At 44.9% G+C, this 17,159-nt stretch overlaps 1 protein-coding gene across 1 annotated transcript in view; it reads left to right on the top strand.

Annotated features, from left to right (window-relative positions):
* FAM3D (FAM3 metabolism regulating signaling molecule D) overlaps positions 1–15,391 on the top strand; it is a 53,713-nt gene extending 38,322 nt beyond the window's left edge. Inside the window, exons 5-10 of the mRNA XM_060238267.1 lie at positions 1,761–1,884; positions 2,012–2,070; positions 10,510–10,560; positions 11,840–11,924; positions 13,852–13,978; positions 14,802–15,391. Coding sequence (XP_060094250.1) covers positions 1,761–1,884; positions 2,012–2,070; positions 10,510–10,560; positions 11,840–11,924; positions 13,852–13,978; positions 14,802–14,891 — 536 coding nt within the window. The 3' untranslated portion in view covers positions 14,892–15,391. The remainder of the gene's footprint in view (positions 1–1,760; positions 1,885–2,011; positions 2,071–10,509; positions 10,561–11,839; positions 11,925–13,851; positions 13,979–14,801) is intronic.
* Positions 15,392–17,159: the final 1,768 nt, after the last annotated feature.

The following is a 17,159-nucleotide window of genomic DNA, read 5'->3' as shown; positions in this document are numbered from 1 at the left end:
TACCTTGAATACAGTCTTCATTTCCTCATTTCCCCAGCAGCTGGCTGCACTTCCACTTCTACACACTCTCTCTCTCTTTCTTATATACACACATACACACACACAGCCAAAATAAACACAGTTTGTAAGCACACACTTTGTGGTCTCAGTGGGACAATTTACTCACCATTGGAGTTGTTGAATGCTGTATACTCAACCAAGTTCTTCAGACTAATACAGGGAAACCAGAGGTTCTACTTTACTATTTCTATTTTTCTGTGGAAATGAGTCCCAGAGGCAGTGTAAAACAAACGGAGGAACAAGCTGCTTCCTTCCTTTCTCACAACAGCCACATTGTTCTGCAGGCTTGCCCTGCCCCCATTCAGCCTGGCTTGAGATTTAAAGGCACACACACCTTCCTAAAAGCAAATTGTTCCCAAGCATCTTCTTAAGCCTTCAGAGGTAGAAAGGCACATGGTGGCTTTGGCGGTGAAGCTTCCCTCCGCTGGCCAGCTGACTGAAGGCCGGAAAGAGCCTGCAAAACTGGGAAATCCCTCACTGGGACCTTGGAATTGGCAAGCCTAGGTTGAATGTCCACTGAGCACTCCATTATACCCTATGGAGACTGGTTCCCCATAGGTTATAATGGAGAATTCATCTATGGGTATCTCTGGGCTCTGTGGGGGGCTGTTTTTTTTAGGTAGAGGCACCAAATTTTCAGCATAACAACTAGTATGTCTCCCCCAACCCCGCCTCCCCCAAAGTTTAAAAAAGATTAGACTGGGAATTCAGTTCTATGAGCTCCAAAAGAAGGTGTGCCCATCCTCCATTATTTCTAATAAAATGAAGGAATTTAAAAGGAATGTGATAGCCAAAACTCCCTTTGGAGTTCAATCATGCTTGTCACAATCTTGCCTCCTGGCTCCACCCCCAAAGTCCCCAAATATTTCGTGAGCTGGACCTGGCAAACCCTATTGGCTCCAAATTTCATGAGAATATACTTTCCTTGGACTAAGAGGGAAAGACCCAAAATTAGTCTTTCTACACAAGTATATGACCAGAACAGATTTGAAAATGAAGCCTCTGTATTTTATCCCTGCCTTGATTATTTGAGATTTCTTATAAAACCATTTTAATTGGTCCCATTTTTAGTATTTATTGTATTACTTGATGCTAATGTACAATATATATATTTGGCTACTGAGGAAGGCCAAACTGGCTGAAAGATGTATGGGCTTGGTTTCATATGTTTTCTGTTTGATACCTACGAATGACTTCATTCTGTTTTTCTCATTTGTAATAAATACATATATTTTCATATATTTGATAATATTTTTGTTATATGTTTTCAGTTGATAGTATTTGGCCCTTATATTTGTGGTCATTAACCTCTTGGTTTCTTAATGCCAAATAAATGCCTCAGAAGCTGGCTTCTCATAAAAACAACCCATGTAACTTGTCCACTGAAATACAAAAATGCCAAGCCAGAGGCAGGCCAGGGTCCCTGAAACTCCAAAACAGAAGGGGCACAGTTAGAGGGTCTGTGGGATTTCCCAAACTAAACCTTCTTCTCCCTCAGTATGGGTTGTGCCTCCCAGTTGAGCATGCCCAGCATAAAACACAAAAGGGATGCAGCCAGGAGACCAGAGAGTCCCACTGACTCTGAGGCCCATAAACACCATTGAACAAAACCTACAAAACACAGCAGCTGTGCACCTAGGCTTACAGTGTGAGGTGTCTGTATGATCTATTGAGGTTTATTGGGGGGTCTCTCTCTTCAGAAGCATCAAAAGTCCGATATAGCTGTGGCAATCAAAGAAATTGCCCTGAAAACACCTTTGCTTTCAAGATCATCAGTGGCGCAGCCAATGTCGTCGGACCTTCCATGTGCCTTCAGGATACGGTGTAAGTTTTGTGCAAAATGCATAGTACACAATGGCATGATTGTGCTTCCATTCATAAACAATTACGGCATTCTGAGTACCAGACTTCAATGGCTCATCTTTTTCTTTCTTCTTGACACTCTTTTCAGATTTATGAGCGCTATCAAAAATAACATTGGCCGAGGACTGAACATTGTTGTTGTCAATGGTGAGTTTGTCCAAGGTGGCAATAACTTTCTGTCAAGCATGTGGTTTCTCTTCTACTCTCTTTGCCTTTTCCTCATGTACTAAGTACAGAGAGAGAGTCCCATCTGCATCAGGTACTTGTACATCTCCTTGTGGTACACATTTAAAAAGGAGAAATAGCTTCCTATCATTGGCTTTATTGCAGTGTTACATCACCAACACAAAAGAGGGGTTGACTCTGCCGGCACTTTTGGAGTTTTGAGAACAAGCACTTGGCATCACCACAAAATGGCTGCCATAGGAGCCATAGCTAACCACAAAAGGGCTACCATGGAGACTGGAGACAATAGCAAAATGTTGGGAGTTTCCTAACAAAGTATCTTGCAATGAGGGAAGCAGTTGTTTCTAAACTGATGCTCCCTGCATTTCAAAGATGTTGCCTCCTGGGCTCTTCTGAAGTACCTCCTATGCTAGTAAAGTTAAGAAAAGCCAGAACTGGCTCTTTGACTGCTTTGAGAAAGAGACATTTTAGGGGGGGGAAGGAAGTGAGCACCAGGAAGCACATATATTGGGTGGTTGCCATGTAGAATTGCCAGGTCCAACTCAGGAAATAAACTTATAACTGTGGAATTGTTAGCCTTAACTCTGCCTCTAACTTAGATTTACCATATTTTGAAAAGCAAAAAAGAGAACAAATTTCCCAACTGATTGCTTCAAGCAAGTAACAAATGACAAATCTCATTTTAAATACCGTATTTGCCGGTGTATAAGTCGACTGGGCGTATGAGACGACCCCCCAACATTTCCATTCAAAATATAGAGTATCTTTTTGAATTCCTTGCCGGCAGGATCCAAACAGGGCGACGAGAGCAGCAGCTCCCCCGCCTGGCCGCGCGGGCAAAAGAAAGCAGCCATTGGCTTTGCGTGAGGCGCTGTCGCGAGGGAGGCAGCTCGGCGAGGCGGCTTCCGCTGGAGAAGAGCTCCAGCGGAAGCCGCCTCGCCGAGCTGCCTTCCTAGCGACAGCGCCTCACGCAAAGTCAATGGCTGCTTTCTTTTGCTCTTCTCTCGCTGTAACCAAGGCGCAAGGGTCTGTTCCACAGAGGCACCGGGTTGCTTTCCCGACCTCTTCCCTCCATGCACCAGGCGTTCAGCCAGCCCGAGCACCCCCGTCTTGACCGCCACGGAGAGGCACAGGTCGGCGGCTTCCCGCCTCGCAGCCCGGGATCTGCTCTAACGTGTGGGCGGGTTTCCACGTCTCCGAGTTAGAGCCGTTCTTCGGACCTTCGGATTCCCCTTCTTCGCTCCCTCCCTCCCTCAGTCTCCGCCCTGCCTGACCCCATTCCCCCATTTGCTGGGAAAGGGGCCGCGCTGAAGAAGCCCGGCAACACCTGTCCCTGCCTCGCTACGGCTGTTCATCTGATGGCGTCTCACCCCGGATCTTAGACCTGGCTGCCGCTGCACCCAGCGTATAAGACGACTCCCCCACTTGGAGGCATGTTTTTCTGGGCAAAAAAGTCGTCTTGTACGCCGGCAAATACGGTACTCCTCCTATTTAAGCTGCAATAATTACGGCTAACTAGGAATGTTCCTGACCTTTCAACCCAAAAGGAGGACATTTTCGTCAATTTTTTTTAAAGTCCAAAAGAGGATAGATACCAAAAGAAGAGGACATGTCCTCTAATATGAGGGCATCTGGTAACCAGACTCCATTTTAATTTGTGTTTGTCTGAAGCAGGGGTCGTTTTGTAGAAAAATAGATGGTGGAGTTCATTAGCATATGCTGCCCCCCCCAACCAAAAGTAATGCAAGAAAGGAGAGCCCCAGGTGAGTGACGCCTGCTTGGACTGGCTAGAGATCCAGCCAGCCCAAGCAGGCCTTGCTTGCCTGGGGCTGTCCTGGGCCGCCCCCCCCCCATTCAAAACGCCACCCGTTGCTCAAATCACATAAGAAGTGGAGAAAGGGTGGTGCAGGCTTCTCCAGGGGTTAATGAGGGCTGCTGGAGCCTAATCCAGGGATTGTTATGCAGCTGCAGCTACTGTTCAGTGGACAAGGTAGGTGGAAACTGGGAAGGAAGAGGGGGAGCCGTCAGAAAGGGCTCTGTGAGCTCCTGCTGAATCTGAGGCATGGTCTGAACTGAAGCAATGTGACAAAGTTTGAGTCCAGTGGCACCTTTAAGATCAACAAAGTTTTATTCAAGATGTGAGCTTTCATGTGCATGCACACTTTGTCAAACAGGATGGAATCAGAATATCAGACCTACCCAGCCATACACACACACACACACACACGTATGTATGTGTATATATATATATATATATATATATATATATATATATATATATATATATATGTATGTGTGTGTGTGTGTGATAAATGTCTCCGAGTGCTAAGAATGCTGAGTGATTATATGACCATGTTGTCATATAATAAGTATATAATTATATGCAATTTTCCATTTTAGAAGGGGGATGGCTTGTTTTTGCAATAGGAATTTGTTTTCTAATTTCGAAAAAAAAACCCTCTCTAATGACATAGCAAGCTTCAAAAAGGAGTGAGACGGAGATGGCCAAAGGAGGCTGAAGTTGGTTGCTTATTTGCAGATCCTTATTCATTCCTTATTCGTGAATTCAACCAAAAACACTGAAGAGAGTTTAAAAGCTCTGAACCCCAAAATAATGTCTGGACCCCCATATATCATACGCCCCCTTCTTCAGGGGACTCTGCCCTTCGAGAAGACATGTGCTGCTTCATGATCCAATGAGCGGTTCTCGTGCCAGCTGCTTCAAAACAAGGTGCCCCCAGGACACAAAAACAGACAGACTCTGGGGACAGGCTGTACCCCAAAATTCCAAGTGGACCACCCCAAGTGACTCATCCCCACACTTAGGACACTGTCCCCTGCAGGAAGACATGCCGTACTGTTCGGTGCAAACTGTGGTTCCGGTGCCACAAGCTTCCATTGCCAGTGCCACTAGAAGCCTGTGTTCCAAAGGAGATTTGAATAAGGAACTGTTTTGACTGCTTGCCCTCTGCACCCCAAAATGCACTTTGGACCACCACATGCCATACACTCCCCCATTCAGGGCACTCTGCCCTTTGAAAGGACATGTGCTGCTTCATGGTCCAATGAGTGGTTCTCGTGCCAGCTGCTCCATAGCAAGGTGCCCCCAGGACACTCAAAGAGGCAGACACTGGGGCCATGCTGTACCCCAAAACAATGTTTGAACCACCCCAAGTGACACATCCCCACACTCGGGACAACTTCCAATTGGGGTGCCACTTAGAAGCCTGTATTTAAAGGAGATTTAAATAAGGAGCTATTTTGATTGCTTGCTGTCTGCACCCCAAAAATACAGCATCGACCACCATAAGCCATATACCCATACGTTTAAGGAACTTTGCCCTTTGATCTGAGTAGCATGTGCATGCGAAAGCAATAAAACAGTAATATGACAAAATGTGAGAATGTCTGTTTCTGGGCCAAAAGGAAGGCATTTCTTTCTCTGGAATTTTTCCCTCCGACTAATTTACCTTTGAACATGTAACATACATATAGTTTGCCATTAGGAGAAAAATACATTTAAAATATAGTGGGAGATGGGTTCAGTATATATAATGGGAAAAACATCCGATATCCCTATTTGAGTATGAAAATACAGCTAAAAGGGGAATACATTGTATAGTGATGTTCTTGTCCATCTAATTTACTTTTTAACATATAAGCATCATTCTAGTTTGCCATAGGAAAAAAAAATTCAATGAAATATAGTGAAAATGGGTTAAGCATATGTAATAAGATAAACAGCCAATATCCCTATTTTGAGTATGCCTTTACAAATAATTATTCTGAAACACTATTCTAAAAGAGAAATACATTGGAATACTATGGATGTTTAACTATACTCTGAGAGTGGGTTTAGCGTCTGTAATGAAATAAAAAACCCCAATATCCCTGTTCAGTCCTGAGGAGGTGTTTGTTCCAAGTTTCATAATAATTTGTAATCCAGCAGTTTCTCTCTCCATTCTGTTTTTGAAGTTAGTTTGCAGTAAAACAGCTACTTTGAGGTCACCCATTGAATGCTTTGGAAAGTTAAAGTGTTCTTTCACAGGTTTCTCAGTTCTGTAATTCCTGATGTCAAATTTGTGTCCATTTATCCTTTGGCGGGGGGTTTGTCCTGTTTGCTTTATGTAGAGAACTGAAGGGCATTGCTGGCATTTAATGGCATATATGATATTGGAAGATGAACAAGTGAATGAGCCTGAGACGGTGTAGTTACTATGTCACAGAAGTGAGTACACCCCCTCACATTTTGTAAATATTTACGTATATCTTTTCATGTGACAACACTGAAGAAATGACACGTGGCTACAATGTAAAGTAGTGAGTCTACAGTTTGTATAACAGTATAAATGTGCTGTCCCCTCAGAATTACACAACACACAGCCATTAATGTCTAAACTGCTGGCAACAAAAGTGAGTTCCCCTAAGTGATAATGCCCCAAGTGTCAATATTTTGTGTGGCCACCATTATTTTCCAGCTTTGCCTTAACCCTCTTGGGCATAGAGTTCTCCAGAGCTTTACAAGTTGCCACTGGAGTCCTCTTCCATGATGTCACATAGCTGGTGGATGTTAGAGACCTTGCGCACCTCCACCTTCCGTTTCAGAATGCCCCACAGATGCTCAATAGGGTTTAGGTCTGGAGACATGCTTGGCCAGTCCATCACCTTTACCCTCAGCTTCTTTAGCAAGGCAGTGGTTGTTTCGGAGGTGTGTTTGGGGTTGTTATCACGTTGGAATACTGCCCTGCGGCCCAGTCTCCGAAGGGAGGGGATCATGCACTGCTTCAGTATGTCACAGTACATATTGGCATTCATGGTTCCCTCAATGAACTGTAGCTCCCATGTGCCGGCAGCACTCATGCAGCCCCAGACCATGACATTCCCACCAGCATGCTTGACTGTAGACAAGACACACTTGCCTTTGTACTCCTCACCTGGTTGCCGCCACACATGCTTGACACCATCTGAACCAAGTAAGTTTATTTTGGTCTCATCGGACCACATGACATGGTTCCAGAAATCCATGTCCTTAGTCTGCTTGTCTGCAGCAAACCATTTGCGGGCTTTCTTGTGCACCATCTTTAGAAGAGGCTTCCTTCTGGGACGACAGCCCTGCAGATGGTTCAGATGGTGTCAAGCGTGTGTGGCGGCAACCAGGTGAGGAGATGACCTGAGTTCGATCCCTGGTGGAAGCTGGGTTTTCAGGTAGCCGACGGCAGGTTGACTCAGCCTTCCATCCTTCTGAGGTCGGTAAAATGAGTACCCAGCTTGCTGGGGGGAAAGTGTGACTGGGAAGGCAATGGCAAACCACCCCGTAAAAAGTCTGCCATGAAAATGTTGTGAAAGCAACATCACCCCAGAGTCAGAAACGACTGGTGCTTGCACAGGAGACCTTTCCTTTCCTGGTACCAGTGTCCATGCTCAGACGAGATGTTATATTGTTGTGGGTGAGGAGTTGTTTGAGATTAGGGGGCTATCTGTGTGAAAGAAAAGGTTTACCCCCAGTACTTTTGTCACTATCCAATAGAGGTTGTAAGTTGTTGATTATTCAATTTTTGGGGTGTAGAGTGCAAGCAATCAAAATAGTTCCTTATTCAAATCTCCTTTGAAATACAGTCTTCTAGGTGGCACCCCAATTGGAAGCTTGTGGCGCCAGAACCAGTGTTTGGACCAGGCACCTCTGCATGTCTTCTTGAAGAGGACAGTGCCCTGAGCGTGGGGATGTGTCACTTGGGGTGGTCCAAACATTGTTTTGGGGTACATCCTGGCCCCAGTGTCTGTCTGTTTTTGTGTCCTGGGGGCATCTTGTTTTGGAGCAGCTTGCATGAGAACCGCTCTTTGGACCATGAAACAGCACATGTCTTCTTGAAGGGCAGAGTCCCCTGAAGAAGGGGGTGTGTACTATAGGGGGGTCCAGACCTTATTTTGGGGTTCAGAGCTTTCAAACTCTCTTCAGTGTTTCTGGTTGAATTCACGAATAAGGAATGAATAAGGATCTGCGAATAAGAAACCAACTTCAGCCTCCTAATGGCCAACTTCTTTTTCAAGAGGGGACCCCTGTTCCCTCCAACCATGCTATCCACTGTTCCTGCTATCCTGCAAACTGATTGGCTGGGGAAGAGGTCTGCCCCCTTCCAGAAATGTCACCCCACCTAATAAGGAGGACTGGCTACAACCCTGACTCCCTGACTTTGTAGCTGGTACCCAGAAAGCGGAATGTGTTTAGGATAAGGAGGACCCCAGAAATGCTGCTGTAGCCAAGTAGTCCTCTCTTGTTTGCAGCTAAGAGCAGGATTTTTGCTCCAGGAACTGTTTAGTTTTCGCAGGTGCTCTGGAGAGGGTGGTTTGTTTTCATCTGTGATCTCCTTTGCGTTTCTAGCACTAGGCATACATAAATTGTAGGTTGAAACATTAATGGACCTGTATCCTGCCTTGCCTGCGCAATAAACCAGAGCCAATCCCCCTGTTATAAAACTTTAAGATAAGAAGATTGACCTTGAGAAAACAGTTTAGCATCTGGCAGAGCAGACTGTTTGAGAGTTAAAGAGGGGTGAATAGTTTATCACTGTGTGCATCCGGGGTGGGGGTTGGGGAGGAACAGGCAAGCTAAGGAAGGCATTTGCTAGGTTTACCAACCTCAAGGAAAGGTTGAAAGTTCTCCTGGAATTTGAATTTATCTCCAGAGTACACAAAGCGTTGGCAAGGTGGAGAATAAAATTAAAAAAGTCTGTGACTGACAACATTCAGTGGGGGGGGCAAGACAGAGACTGCTGGGATGTCACTTTTTGGTTTGGAACCATAAGTGACATCACAGCACCCTAGGGATTTCCAGATCTCTGTGGTTTTTACTGTGGAGATTTGAAAAAGTCCTCAAGGGACATGGCATCACGTCTTGTTCCTAGATAGGAAATGAGGTCCTGGCATCGATCTATATCATTCCCAACCATTTTCTCCCAATCGCTACACTGAGTAAGGGTGGGGGACAGGTTGCATTGCTGAGACCTCCCCTGCCAGCACAGTGTGCCAACCCTGCTAAGGAGAGCCAGTTTGGAGCAGTGGTTAAGTGTGCGGACTCTTATCTGGGAGAACCGGGTTTGATTCCCCACTCCTCCACTTGCACCTGCTGGAATGACCTTGGGTCAGCCAGAGCTCTGGCAGAGGTTGTCCTTGAAAGCGCAGCTGCTATGAGAGCCCTCTCCAGCCCCACCCACCTCACAGGGTGTCTGTTGTGGGGGAGGAAGGTAAAGGAGAATGTGAGCCGCTCTGAGACTCTTCGGAGCGGAGGGCGGGATATAAATCCGATATCTTCTTCTTCATTCACAATACATAGTCCATGTGCTGAGATGTGCATAACTCGAAGTGGTGAGCCCACTGTGGAAGCACATTCAATAAAATGTACAGTCATAAGGATTAGGCCCAGGGGGAATCCCTCAGCTCTGTCTGTAGGCACTGGTTGGCTGGTTCCCTGTGATATCACAAAGCCCATTCTTCCCCAACCCCTCTTCAGAGCAGTTTCTCAAATTATATTAAAAATAACTTTGGGGTGGGAGTTAATAATAAAAATGGTATATTTTGTAGTAGCTGTAACAGTGCAAGTAGAGACAAGTGTTTTTTCAGAGGAGCTTGGGAAGGCACTGCATCTGTGCTGTGCACGGGCAGTTTTAAAGCAATACAGAAACCTGCATGACAAGCAATGAGATGAGTGTACAGCTCATAATGGTACGTATTTATTTCCTAGAGAATTTATATGCCACCTCTCCAGAGACCTGCTCAAGGCAGATCACAGGGCGAAATGATGCTATAAGATCATAAAAAAACAACATAAATTATCAGTATTAAAAAACAGCCGTAAAAAGCGATCGTAGTGCTTCAACTGTCGTACAATATATATTATACCTGATTATGCCAGTTTATATCTTAAAATGCTATTGTAGCTAAAAATAGGATTAAGAAGATAAAGGTTCAAAGGTTCAAACTCAGTCATGTCCCTTACTTGGTTGCCTAGAGCTACTTGCGGTCTGTCAGCATAACCTAATTTGCTGGATCGTTGAGAGGGGGAAAATGGGGAAGGAAGGGCCCTTGTAGATTATAGATTAAACAGAGGCAAATGATAGTGCTTAGAAGTACACTTATTAATTATTTATTACAGCCCACAAGCCATACAGAAGCAGAACAAACATGAATTAATTAATTAACCTAAAATCATATCTCAGCCTATAAAATTCAGTCCTTGTACTCTGTGACTGAAATTTCTAACTACTTTCCTTACATTTTCCAAACAGTGACTGAAATTTCTAACTATTTTCTTTCTAAATAGCCAGGAAAGAAGAAATGAGCAAAGTTTATTTGTCTGTGTGTACATTTGGCCCATTAAAAGTTGTGTTTCTATTCACCGTCTAGGAACTAATGCTCACCTTATCAAGATGGCTGCCTTTGACATGTATTCAGGAGGTAGGTCTGCTTCTTAGTTCCTAGAGTTCTTAGTTCCTTAGTTCAATGAAATGGCTGAGCAGTCGGGTTAGAACGGATAAAAGGAAGTACTTCTTCACCCAAAGGGTGATTAACATATGGAATTCACTGCCACAGGAGGTGGTGGCGGCTACAAGCATAGATAGCTTCATGAGGGGATTAGACAACATATGTAGCAGGGGTCCATCAGTGGCTATTAGCCGCAGCGTATTGATGGAACTCTTTCTGGGGCAGAGATACTCTGTATTCTTGATGCTTGGGGGTGGGGGTGGGGGGGAAACAGTGGGAGGGCTTCTAGTGTCCTGGCCTCACTGATGGACCTCCTGATGGCACCTGGGGTTTTTTGGCCACTGTGTGACATAGAGTGTTGGACTGGATGGACCATTCGCCTGATCCAACATGGGTTCTTTTATGTTCTTAGTTCCATACCATAGCAGAAACTCCAGTACAACAAGAGCTGGTGTTGCCAGCTTACATTTCTCACACTAAAATGACCTGCAAAATTTTGTCTATGGGCAGGAGATACTTGGAAGTTTCTGTCCTTTTTTAATTCAAAATTTATTTTAAAATTTTATTTTGTTTAACATTCTCCTTTCTTGAGTCCAGTACAAATCAGCAATGCTAGTTCTGTGTATTAGGCAGATAATGAGAAGGAGGGCAGGAGGGGTTGCATCAGCGCTTAGTTATCATGGCCCTTACACACCCAGGGAAAGGCTGATTGCCACTTTGGGGTCAATCACTATTTTTTCTCCAGGCCAGTGTGGCAAGGGATCCTGGAGGCTTTTGCCATCTTCTGGGCATGGAGCAAGGGTCACTGGGGATGTGTATGTACAAGAGAGATATTTGTGAAATTCCTGCATCGTGCGGGGGGGTTGGACTAGATGTCCCTGGAGGTCCCTTCATAAGATATTTCATTATTGTAATTCCAGAGGGGTAGTTATGTTAGTCCGTTGCAGCAAAAATAAACAGCAGTCTTAAGACACCTTCAAGACTCAGTGTTTTATTCTACAAGACTTCTGTTTATTTTTCTTTGTTGCAGACCTTGAAGTGCAAGGATTTATCTCCCTTTCTCCCTTTAAAATTCTCTTTCTATCTATGTGATGTTGTAATAAACTGGGCTGATGGAGGGGACCCTATTTCCTCCTCAGTAATTCTACACTTTTAAGTCTGCACAAGCTGCAATTGTTAATGTGTCCACTAGATGACAGAATAAGGAGGAGAAAAGAGAAATTCCAGTCATTTCCTTTGGTTTGTTTTTCAGATGTTAAAGATTTAGTGATGTTTCTGGGGGGAATTAAGCAAGGTTCCCTTGTGCTCATTGCCTCCTATGATGACCCTGCCACAAAGTAAGTAAACGAAAAGTATCACACTGAACATTCTTTGTCCCGTGAAATCTTGCTTCATTTTTAGACTGTAATGATGTATACCTTAAGAACATAACAGAAGCCATGTGGAATCAGACCTATGGCCCATCCAGTCCAACACTCTGTGTCACATAGTGGCCCAAACCTAGGTGCCATCAGGAGGTTCACAAGCAGGGCCAGAACTCTAGAAACCCTCCCACTGTTGCCCCCTGCACAAGAATACAGAGCATCACTGCCCCAGTCAAAGTGTTCCATCTGTGTCTTGTGGCTAATAGCCATTGATGGACCTCTGCTCCATATGTTTATCCAATCCCCACTTGAACATAAGAAAAACCATGCAGGATCAAACAAACCATGAACCAGTGTGAACCACCATTTTCCCAGTTTGTACCTATCTCTACTTACGAGTCATCAAATCATTCCTGAAACATCTTTTTCCTCTCTTTTTTTTGCCATCAAATCACAGCTAACTTATGGCAACCCTGTAGGGTTTTCAAGGTTAGGGATATTCAGGGGTGGTTTGCCATTGCCTGCCTCTGCAGCTACCCCACATTCCTTACTGAATCAGGTCAAATGTTTTCCTTTGATCCTATATAATTGGGTTGCCAGCTTGTGGTTGGGAAATACCTGGAGATTTTGGAGGATAGCATATGGGGAAGGTGGGGTTTGGGGAGGGAAGGGACCTCAGCACAGTATAGTGCCATAGACTCCACTTTCCAAAGCTGTCATTTTCTCCAGGGGAATTGATATGTGTTGTCTGGAGGTGAGTTATAACTCCAGGAGATCTCCAGGCCCTACCTAGAAGTTGACAACCCTAGTTTTATAAACAGGGACTCCTCAAGAATGCTTGGTTATGCTTGGAGTGAACACAGTGTTTGTATGGAAGATCCCCCCTTCCAATGCAGGAGGATGTTATTCTCCCAGCAGAGAAAAGTATCCTTGTAAGGGAGCAGCCAGGTTCACCCAGCAAGCTGGACAGCAAAATGGGGATGTGAACTATGATTTTCTGCACTCTAACCACTATACTGCACTGTCTGTCTTCTTTACAAAGATCTTGGAAGGTAGCCGGTGTTACCATTTTCTTATTATAGACCAGAGATCAAGACTGAGACATGGTAGCCCTTCTCTACCTTCTCTATCCCATGCATAATCTTGTAAACCTTGATCATGATACCCCACAGTCGACGTTTCTTCAAGCTAAAGTTGGAGATACCAAAACTGATCTCAGAAAGATACCAAACTCACCAGGAGTCTTCAGCAGGCTCTCTTCCACCTGCTTGCCAAATCTGGCAAATACTGGATTTGGAATGTCCAAGTTATAGCCCCCCAAAGCAGGTGCCCCAGGAAAGCTCAGTTTCAGCTCTTACAACAACTAACTCTTCTTTCTTTGTGCTGCAAAGTGAAAGCAGCTGAGTCAGGATGTCTGCTTCCATAGAGCAATTGGAGCACCATGATTGGCTCCCAGAGCTGCCAACCAACCTATGGACAATTGCTATGGGTGTTTCTAGAGCCCCCAGAAGTCCACCTCCAATGTTGCCTAGGAATTGATTGAATTGGTGCCAGGTGGTCTGAAAAAACAAACCACAAAAGTGAACCAAATGAACCACCAAAGGGAAAAGACAGTTCGTCTTCCGATTTGGGCATAGCACGACCAAACAAACAACAAAGAACCACAGTTCGTTTTTCAGTTCATGCCCATCCCTATTCATATGCATCCTATGTAGATTGCCAAGCAGGTTTGCATAAATAAAACCATCACAGTGGTAGTAACTGCGGTCAGCTTGCACTTCTGGGCGCAACCTCCAATCAGACTGCTTTTATTGTACCTTTCCAGAGGAGGAAAAATTGGCTTTTCAGGCTTTACCCACGAGATGTTCCCAGATGTCTTTAAACTTTTTCTACCTCTTAGGCTGAATGATGAAGCACGGAAGATGTTGACTGAACTTGGAAGTAACTACGCTTCCAAGCTGGGATTTCGGGACAACTGGATATTCCTCGGTGGGAAAGGACTCAAAAACAAATCTCCTTTTGAACAGGTACAGTCACTGCAATCCAAAGGAATGCCTTTTTGAACATATTCCATGTGCAATCCCAGAATTTTGTGGTTTTTTTCCTTGTCAGCAGTTGCTCTCCAAATTAAAAACAAATGGGGCAAGAACTGATTAAAATGATGGATAAAGCACGCAAATGAACATGTCTCACTTTCTTTCCCATGCTTTAAGCTGTGTGTTGAGGCAGAATATCTTCCATATGGTATTTGTGGGGAGGTATCTGAATTTCCTGCACTGTACAGGGAGTTGGACTAGATGACCCTGGAGGTCCCTTCCAACTCTATGATTCCTGTTTATATTTGTATCCAGAATAACATGTAGCCATCTGCAGACACTGCAGAGCAAGACTTCTCCAATTTTCTTTCCTGCTGTAGCCCCCTGAGACCTTATTCATGGATAGTCAATAGAATACCAAAGTGGATTCCTGTAATGGGAGGAGGAATTAGTTGAAATCAAGACATACCCCTTCTACAAAGTGAAATGCCATTCCATGGGAAGAACAGCATGGTCACACAGGGTTGCCAATTCTGAGTTTGGAAATTCCCGGAGGGATGGAGCCTGTGGAGGGCAGGGTTTGGGAACAGGAGGGACTGTTTTCTGAGAAACTGATCTCCATTCCCTGGGGATCCATGGTAATTCTGGGAAATCTCCTAGCGCCACCTGGAGGCTGGCAACCCTGGTACATATCAATATACCTAGGAATCCAGGGAGCAAGGGGAATAGGGGACAGAAAGACAAGTGCAAAAAAAAAACCCACCGAGAAGCTTCCAAGTGAAAGTAACAATGGTGTCTCCTTTTGCTTCTGCAGTATTTGAAAAACAACAAGGACACCAACAAATATGATGGCTGGCCTGAAATGCTGGAGATGGAGGGTTGTGTGCCCAAGAAGGTAGACTAGCAGTGGACTCAAGGCAGAACCACAGCTTCTGTGGCCTCCATGAAAAGACTTTTGCCTTTGACTCCAGCGGGTTCCACACTCTGCTGCTAGAATTGCTCTTTCCTCTCAACATTACTTTGGCACAAGCAAGCCCATGCAACCTGTGGCCCCAACGCATCAAGTCTGTCAGCTGTTTATAGCCACCCCAGAAGAGCTGAATAAACTTTCTGGCCTCTTCCAAAACAGTACTAAACCTAAAGTATCATTCCTATGCAATCCACTACTAAACAAACTCTTATTATATTTGAATATATCAGTAACATCACTGTCATTGTAAAAAAGTTGCTCTTTTTGTTTGAAAATATCATACAATACAAAAGTTGTCAGACATTCCACATTCCACTTGTTGTTCAATACAAAGCGAAAGGATTAACGCTAGCAGTGGATAGTGTAGGAACAGTTCTATAGGTCTAGTATTGTTTATTCTTCGATTGACGTATTACAATAAAGGCATGGCGCTACCTGTGAGTCATTTTACTTAGAGTGATGAGGACAAATGAAATAATACAGAGGCAGTTTGAAAAGGGTCTGTTGAAATAGACTTTTGTGTCAGGCATGCATACGACAAAATTGTACGTGAGCATGGCTGTATTGAAATTCTTGTCCTCCTGTCATTCCTAGGAAGTTGGAAAGGGTAACTGCATCAAACATTTGCTGCTTTTTTTAACTTAAATTCTTGAAGAACTGGGGGGGGGGACTTTGGACCTTTGCCCAGAACCTCCCTCCCCCCCTACATTTATGTATCCATGTTGTATCTCTAAGAGCCCCGTGGCGCAGAGTGTTAAAGCTGCAGTACTGCAGTCCTAAGCTCTGCTCACGACCTGAGTTCGATTCCTGGAGGAAGCTGGATTTCAGGTAACCGGCTCGAAGTTGACTCAGCCTTCTTCCAAAGTCGGTAAAATGAGTGCCCAGCTTTCGGGGGGGGGGGGGGGGGGAGTGTAGATGACTGGGGAAGGCAATGGCAAACCACCCCGTAAAAAAGTCTGCTGTGAAAACATTGTGAAAGCAACATCACCCCAGATTTGGAAACGACTGGTGCTTTCATAGGGGACCTTTCCTTCCTTTCCTTTGCATCTCTGCGCTGTGTCTTAAACAACAACAGGAGCTCCCAATGCTGTGAACAACAAAGATAAATTATTAATAATATAACAATAAGACTGACAGTGATAGACAATTTGAAAATAATAAACCTCAGCAATACAATTAAAACAACGCCTGAAAAGAAACCTTGCAAACATCGGCATGCAAACCAATAGCCAGCATCAAAAGCTTTCCTGAACAACCTGTTTTTCTTGAGCTGCTGAAAGGCTGTGGAGGAAGATGCCAGATGGATATTTCTAAGGGAAGTGCTTTCCAGTTTGCACATGTTCTGAAATCTGTCTTTCTCTGTATTGCATTTTTTATCCACCGTTTAATAATGATGCTCAGAGTGGCATGTATGGTTTCCCTCTCCTCCCATTTTATCTTCACAAGAACCCTGTGAGGTAGGTGAAGGTGAATGACCCAAAAATCAACCAGCAAATTTCAATGCAGAGCAGGGTTGTGATCCTGGATCTCCCCAGGCCTGAGTTTCTTTTTTTTCTTTTCTTTTAAACAAAAATGGTTATACCACATGTGGCTCCTTTGTATATAAGATTTACACTGGAATGTCTTTAACTAAATATTTGCAATATTTATGAGTGTTCTTTGATATTTTACTCCTTCTGACAAAAGCATCAAATAAAACTGCGAAGTCCACAGAGCTCTACATTCCATATGTAGAATGCATCTGTGCAACCGTCACTGCAGTGAATTGACTATTCTTTCACAAAAGCATTCCTCTAATCCAGGGGTCCCCAACCCCTGGGCTGGGGACCGGTACTGGGCCGCAGCCTGTTTTCAATGGGCCACGCAGCCTCGCCCCCCCCAGCACCTCCTCCTCCCCCCGTTTCCTCCTCCCTCCTTCGCCCCCCACACAGCATCCCCGCCTCCTCCCCCCCATCAGCTGATCAGCTGGGGAAACTGCTGCAGCAGCATCGAACGACGCTGCCCTTGCCTCCTTCCCAAGTGGGAAGGAGGCAAAGGCAGCATCACTCGATGCTGCTGCCAGCCGCCACCCACCCTTCCTTTCCCTTCCCATCCCTTCGGCTCCTGCCCTCCCTGCGCCTGGGTTCGGCAGCCGCAGCATGCCTGCCTCCTCCATCACTTCTTCCCTTATCGTCCCATAGCCTCCCCCGGCCCTGCCAGCCA

This window comes from Heteronotia binoei, chromosome 5 (assembly GCF_032191835.1).
Source record: "Heteronotia binoei isolate CCM8104 ecotype False Entrance Well chromosome 5, APGP_CSIRO_Hbin_v1, whole genome shotgun sequence".
NCBI classification, from domain to species: Eukaryota; Metazoa; Chordata; class Lepidosauria; order Squamata; family Gekkonidae; genus Heteronotia; species Heteronotia binoei.
This window is presented reverse-complemented; position numbering and strand designations above follow the sequence as displayed.